The 7,112-nt window shown below is 51.7% G+C and overlaps 1 protein-coding gene across 1 annotated transcript in view; it reads left to right on the forward strand.

Annotated features, from left to right (window-relative positions):
* The window catches only part of LOC140719892 (uncharacterized), a 30,912-nt gene extending 24,156 nt beyond the window's left edge, over positions 1 to 6,756 (forward strand). Inside the window, exons 6-9 of the mRNA XM_073034818.1 lie at positions 1,266 to 1,637; positions 5,131 to 5,279; positions 5,991 to 6,052; positions 6,524 to 6,756. Of these exons, the coding sequence (XP_072890919.1) occupies positions 1,266 to 1,637; positions 5,131 to 5,279; positions 5,991 to 6,052; positions 6,524 to 6,719 (779 nt within the window). The 3' untranslated portion in view covers positions 6,720 to 6,756. The remainder of the gene's footprint in view (positions 1 to 1,265; positions 1,638 to 5,130; positions 5,280 to 5,990; positions 6,053 to 6,523) is intronic.
* Positions 6,757 to 7,112: the final 356 nt, after the last annotated feature.

The following is a 7,112-nucleotide window of genomic DNA, read 5'->3' on the forward strand; positions in this document are numbered from 1 at the left end:
AACGACACACCCCTCACTGTGACGTCAAAAAGCCCCTCACAGTGACACCGACACGTTCCTCACCGTGACAGCGGCAAGACCCTTGCCGTGACACAGACGTTACCCTCAACATAGCATAGAGAAGACCCTTACCATTATTATGACAGTACCCTCACACCGTGCACGACAGTACACTTGCCGTGACACCGGCACATCTCTCACCGCGACACTGACACAACCTTCACTGTGAGATCTACACACCCTTCTCTGTGACAACGACACTCCCCTATCCATGACACCAACATTCCCGATACTCCCAACACCGTGACACTGTCCAGCCGCACCATTACACCAACACTCCCCTAACCGTGACACTTACCCCACATCGTAACGCTGACACTGTCACGTCCCTCACCGTGACACCGACAGAACCCACCGGGACATCGTCATGGACAGTCCCGCTCACTGTGACATGGACACCCCCTCTCACTGTGACACCGACACTCCCTTTACTGTGACACCGAGACTCCGAACAGTGACACCAAAGCGACCCTCCCCTCACTGTGACATGGACACTCCCTCTCACTGTGACACCGACTCTCCCTTTACTGTGACACCGACACTCCCTTTACTGTGACACCGCTACTTCCCTGAACGTGACACCGAGACTACAAACAGTGACACCGAGACTGCGAACAGTGACACAAAAGCGACACTCCCCTCACTGTGACACCGAAGTACCTCTCACCATGACACTTACATGCAACTCACCGTGACACCATCAAGCCCACACCATTACACCGACACTCCCTCTCACCGTGACACTTACACAACCCACACCGCAACACTGATACTCCCCTCACAGTGACACCACCACACCCCTCACCGTGTCACCGACGCTCTCCTCACTGTGACACCGGCACAAACCTCTCCGTGACAATGATGCAACCTTTTGCGTGAAATCAGCACTCCCCACATCGTGGCATCGACAGGCTCCTCACTGTGACACAAACAGACATATCACTGTGACACTCACACACCCCTCACTGTGACACTCACACACCACTCACTGTGACACAAACAGACATATCACTGTGATACTCGCACACCCCTGACTGTGACACAGAAACATACCTCAGTGTGAACCCGACACTCCACACACCGTGACATCGACACTCCTCAGACCTCGTCACAGACAGACTTCTCACTGTGACACAGACACTCCCCTCATCTGACACAGACTCACCTCACACCGTTTCACTGACACCCTTTACTATCACTCTCAGTATTACAGACTCGTCAGTCACTGATCACCTCCGTGCGAAACACCCGGAGACTTTGGGAACAACATCAGGAGATGAACAGGACCCAACGCCAATGTCAACAGCAAGTCCATGAGTTGAACTCCACCCTTGAATCCAGGACATCCGAGAACTCCCTCCTGGATCTCTCTCAGAGAATCTGTCTAAATAATCTTTCCGCTATGAACAACAACCTCACTATCCTCGAAAACAACATTTCCGTCCTCAACTCGGATCTCTCGGAGCTGAATCGAACGCACAGCGATCTCCGTCATCAGTTCAATCAGCTCGAAATGAAGTACAGAAACATCACCGAAAACAAAGCTCAGATTTGCCAATACCTCACCAGGAGAACAGGTGAGACGACATCCCCCGTTTCAACTGCTCAATATAACAGGGGGTGAGGAGGGAAGATGTGGAGAGTTTCACTACATCACTTAGCCCGGGAGTATGTGATAGGACAGTGCGGAGGGAGATTGACTCTGTGTCTGACACCGCGATTGTGTGATTGGACGGTCTGGAGGGATATTCACTCTGTGTCTGACCCCGGGTGTGTGTGATGGTACGGAGTGGAGGGAGTTTCACTCTGTGTCTGACCCCGGGAGTGTGTGATGGGACGGTGTGGAGGGAGTTTCACTCTGTATTTGACCCTGGAAAATGTGATGGGACGGTGTGGAAGGAGAGACATCTACTGTCTGAGCCCGGGGGTGTGTTAGGGGGAAGCACTATGTTTAGTAGAAGAAGGAAAAACCATGAAGGAGGTGATAGGGAGCTGGAGGAGGAGGAAGAGTGAAACTGGGATGCGGGAAGGGAAGGGTAGGGAATTACTGGAAGGTGGAGAATTCAGGGGAGCTTCGTTCTGTGTCTGACCCTGGAAAGTGCGAGGGGACGTTGTGCAAACAGCGACACCCACTGTCTGATGGCGGGATTGTCAGATTCGGCTGGTCGGGTACTGTATTACATCACTTTGCGTCTGACCCTGACAGTGTGAAGAGAAAATGCATCCCGAGCTTCTCTCTGCGTTTGACCTCTCTGTGATTGCTCGGAAGAAGCGGGTTTTGCTCTCTGTTTGACTACTTGAATGAGTGACCTGACTGTGTGGAGTGAGCTTCGCTCCACGTCTGATCCCAAAAGAATGTGACAGGACGATGTGGAGGGAGTTTCTCATCGACCCCGGGTGTATGTGATGGAACGATGTCGATGAAGATTCACTCTGTGTCTGACCCCTCGAGTTTGTGATGGGACGGTGGGGAGGGAGATTAACTCAGCGTCTGTCCCCGGGAGTGTGTTATGGGACTGTATGGAGGGAGATTCACTCTGTGTCTGACCCCGGGAGTGTGTGATGGGACGGTGTAGAGGGAGATACACTCTGTGTCTGACCCCGGGAGTGTGTGATGGGACGGTGTGGAGGGAGATTCACTCTGTGTTTGACCCCGGGAGTGTGTGATGGGACGGTGTGGAGGGAGATTCACTCTGTGTCTGACCCCGGGAGTGTGTGATGGGACGGTGTGGAGGGAGATTCACTCTGAGTCTGACCCCGGGAGTGTGTGATGGGACGGTGTGGAGGGAGATTCACTCTCTGTCTGACCCCGGGAGTGTGTGATGGGACGGTGTGGAGGGAGATTCACTCTGTGTCTGACCCCTGGTGTGTGTGATGGGACGGTGTGGAGGGAGATTAACTCTGTGTCTGACCCCGGGAGTGTGTGATGGGACTGTATGGAGAGATTTACACTCTGTGTTTGACACTGGAAAATGTGATGGGACCGTGGGATATGATCGGCATCTAGTGTCTGAGCCCGGGAGTTTGTTATAGGACGGTGTGGAGGGAGCTTAAGCACAAAATACTCAGCAGATGTTGCGGTGAAAGCAACACGCACAACACGCTTGATGAACTTAGCAGGTCGGGCAGCTTCCGTGGAAAGGAACAGCCAACGTTTTATGTCCGCGATCCTTCGGCAGGACTGAGGGGTGGGGGCAGGGTCTCTATAGAGAACCTGGGGGAAGGGTGGTAAGGATAAAGATGGTAGGTGCCAGATGTGAAACCGGTAAGAAGGAAGATCAAGATGAGAGTTATGGGCAGCATCGAGGGGATAGGCAGGAAAGGTAAATAAGCCTCCCCTATGGATGTTGCGGTGTTAGGAGATCAAGTCACATGAAGCAAGGTTAGCAGAGCGGGGTCTTTTTTCTTTGGAGCGTAGAAGAATGAGAGGAGACTTGATAGAGGTCTGCAAGATTATGAGAGGCATAGATAGCGTGGATAGTCAGTACCTGTTTCCCAGGGCGCCAATAGGCTAAAACATTTGGGGTATTTAAGAACCTTTTGGACAAGCACATGGATGAAAGAAAAATGGACGGTTATGGGGTAGTGTGGGTTTAATCTTTTAGTTTAGTCTTTTTTAAAGGATTGTATTGGTCGGCACAACATGGAAGGCTGAAGAGCCTGCATTGTGCTGTTGTGTTCTATGGTTCTAAGGAATGTAATGGAAAAGCACTATGGACAGTAGAAGGAAGCGGAACCATGAGGGATCTGATAGGGAGCTGGAGGATGGGGAAACATAGAAACACAGAAAGTAGGTGCAGGATTTCGCCATTCGCCCCTCGAGCCAGCACCGATAATCAGTATGACCATGGCTGATCATTCAACTCAGAACCCTGTACCTGCTTTCTCTCCATACCCCCTGATCCCTTCAGCCAAAAGGGCCATACTTAACTTCCTCTTAAATATAGCCAATGAACCGGCCTCAACTGTTTCTTGTGGCAGAGAATTCCACAGATTCACCACTCTCTGTGTGAAGAAGCTTTTCCTCGTCTCGGTCCTGACAGGCTTTGCACTTTGACCCCTCGTACTGGACATCCCCAACATCGGAAACAATCTTCCGGCTTCGAGCCTGTCCAGCCCCTTTCGAATTTTATATGTTTCAATAAGATCCCCCCCGCTAATCTTCTAAATTCCAGTGATTAAAACTGGGAGGGGGAGGGAATTACTGGAAGTTGGAAAATTCAAGGGAGCTTCGTTCTGTGTCTGAATCTGGAAAGTGAGAAGCGACGGTGTGCAAACAGCGACACCTACTGTCTGATGCCGGGACTGCGTGATGCGGACGGTCGGGTACTGTATTACTTCAATTTGCGTCTGATCCTGACTCTCTGATGAGATGATGCATCAGTTGCTTCTTTCTGCGTTTGACCTCTCTGTGATAGCTTGGAAAAAGCGAGTTTTGTTCTCTGTTTGACTACTAGAATGAGTGACGTGACTGTGTGGAGTGAGATTTGCTCCACGTCTGAACCCAAAAGAATGTGATAGGACGATGTGGAGGGAGTTTCACATTGACACCGGATGTGTGTGATGGGACGGTGTGGAGGGAGTTTCACTGGGTGTCTGACCCCGGGAGTGTGTGATGGCACGGTGTGGAGGGAGATTCACTTTGTGTCTGACCCTGGGCGTGTGTGATGGGACGGTGTGGAGGGAGCTTCACTGTGTGTCTGACCTCAGGAGTGTGTGATGGGACGGTGTGGAGGGAGATTCACTCCGTGTCCGACCGCGGGAGTGTGTGATAGGACGTTGTGGAGTGAGCTTCACTCTGTGTGTGACCTCGGGAGTGTGTGAAGGGACGGTGTGGAGGGAGCTTCACTGTGTGTCTGACCTCAGGAGTGTGTGATGGGACGGTGTGGAGGGAGCTTCACTCTGTGTCTGACCCTGGGCGTGTGTGATGGGACGGTGTGGAGGGAGCTTCACTCTGTGACTGAACACGGGAGTGTGTGATGGGATGGTGTTGAGGGAGGTTAACTTTTTCATATCCCAGTTGATGCAACGGGATTTATGGACGGAGATTCATGATTTATTTATCCTTAGTTTCAGAGCAAACGTGTCCCCAGATCTGGATGAAATATGAAGACCGGTGTTATTTCATATCCAAGACCGCAAATACTTATGATGGAGCGAGGCAACAATGTTCAGAACTTGATTCAGGGCTCCTCGAAATAAATTCAAACAAGGAAAAGGTATGTCTTACCGTGAGAAAAGATATCAATAATCAGGAGATCCCGGGATGCGACACACAGTGATTCTCCCTCCACACAATCCTACCCCCCCCTCTCTCCCCCCCCCCCCACCCTCCTGGGAAGATCCTTCCACACTGGCCCGTCGCACACTACCTGGGTCAGACAGAGAGTGAATTCCCCTCCAATCCGTCATATCACACACTCCCGGGGTCAGACTCGTAGTGAATCTCCCTCCACACCGTCCCATCACATTCTCCCGGGGTAAGGCACAGAGTGAATCTCCCTCCACACCGTCCCATCACACTCTCCCGGGGTAAGGCACAGAGTGAATCTCCCTCCGCACCGTCCCATCACACACTCCCGGGGTCAGACTCAGAGTGAAGCTCACTCCACACCGTCCCATCACACACTCCCGGGGTCAGACACAAAGTGAATCTCCCTCCACACCGTCCCATCACACACTCCAGGGGTCAGACACAAAGTGAATCTCACTCCACACCGTCCCATCACACACTCCCGGGGTCAGGCTCAGAGTGAAGCTCCCTCCACACCGTCCCATCACACACTCCCGGGGTCAGACTCAGAGTGAAGCTCACTCCACACTCCCGAGCTCAGTCACTGGGTGTTTCCCTCTCTGTACCGTCCCTTCACATGGATATGCATTGAGAGAGTCTGGTTCTAAACATTAACTGAAGTGATTTCATTTCACAGATTTTTGTTTCTAATGCTGTCTCTCGATCTGTATCATACTGGATTGGAAAATGCGCGGACAGGTGAGGTTTGGACTGTTGCAGCTCTGTGGTGTGGGAGCGGGTCAGTAGGATTATTTTGGAGACTTAAACGAGGTCGTGGGGAGAGAGTTGACAGTGGGATTAGTTTGAGTTCTGACACAGTTCTGTGGGGAGAGAGGGAATCAGTAAGTTCAGTTTGGAGAAAGACTCGGTGTTGTGGGGAGAGTGGAACAGTGGGATTAGTTTGATGACTGACAGAGGATTGTCCAGAGAGTGTGAGGAAGTGGGATTAATTTGGGAGATTATTCGGGATTTTAGGGGAGCGCGGTGTAATGGGATTCGTACGGCCATGGACCTGGGGCTGTCGGGAGAGCGCGGTATCATGGCATTAGTTCCGAGGCTGACAGGGGGCTGTGGGCAGAGCGCAGATCAGAGTTATTTGTTTGGCGACGTCTCCGGTGGTCTGCTGGAGCTGTTTTACCTCTATTGAAATTGACTAAACCTCTTTGACAGGAATGTGGCCTCTGAACTTCTGTACAAGATGTCCTATGGATCGAGCAGCTGCAGTAACTGCGGCACGTACGGGAGTTATAACTGCAAATGGAAACACAGATTCATCTGCGAGAAATCGGCACATTTATCCCCGGATATTCCTGAAGAGATCCGAGGTTTCTGTCAACAGCCCATGGGGCCGACTTCAATCAACTGACGACACCTCACTTCTCCCCATTCAATCTACCCAACTCTCAAACCCTTTCTACATCTTCCCCTTTCCACTGATTTTCTCTTTTTACCCTTCTCTCTAACTCACTCCCTTTCCGCCCCTCCTGTCCCCCTCGGACCCCAGTCTCTGCCTCTCCTCTCTCGGTTCTCTCCACACACTCTCACCTCAATTCTGTGCACTCTGTCTCAGAACTCCCCAACCCAGGGGAAAAGACTGTGCACATTCACCCTCTCTGTACCCCTCCGCGCTTCATACCCATGCTCCAAGGAATATAGAGACATCCTTCTTGTCTTCTCTCCATGACTCAGAGCCTCGAGCCTCGGCAACATCCTCATTTATCTCCCCCCGAACTCTTTCCACCTCAGTGGCATCTTTCCT

This window comes from Hemitrygon akajei, unplaced genomic scaffold (assembly GCF_048418815.1).
Source record: "Hemitrygon akajei unplaced genomic scaffold, sHemAka1.3 Scf000033, whole genome shotgun sequence".
Lineage (NCBI taxonomy): Eukaryota > Metazoa > Chordata > Chondrichthyes > Myliobatiformes > Dasyatidae > Hemitrygon > Hemitrygon akajei.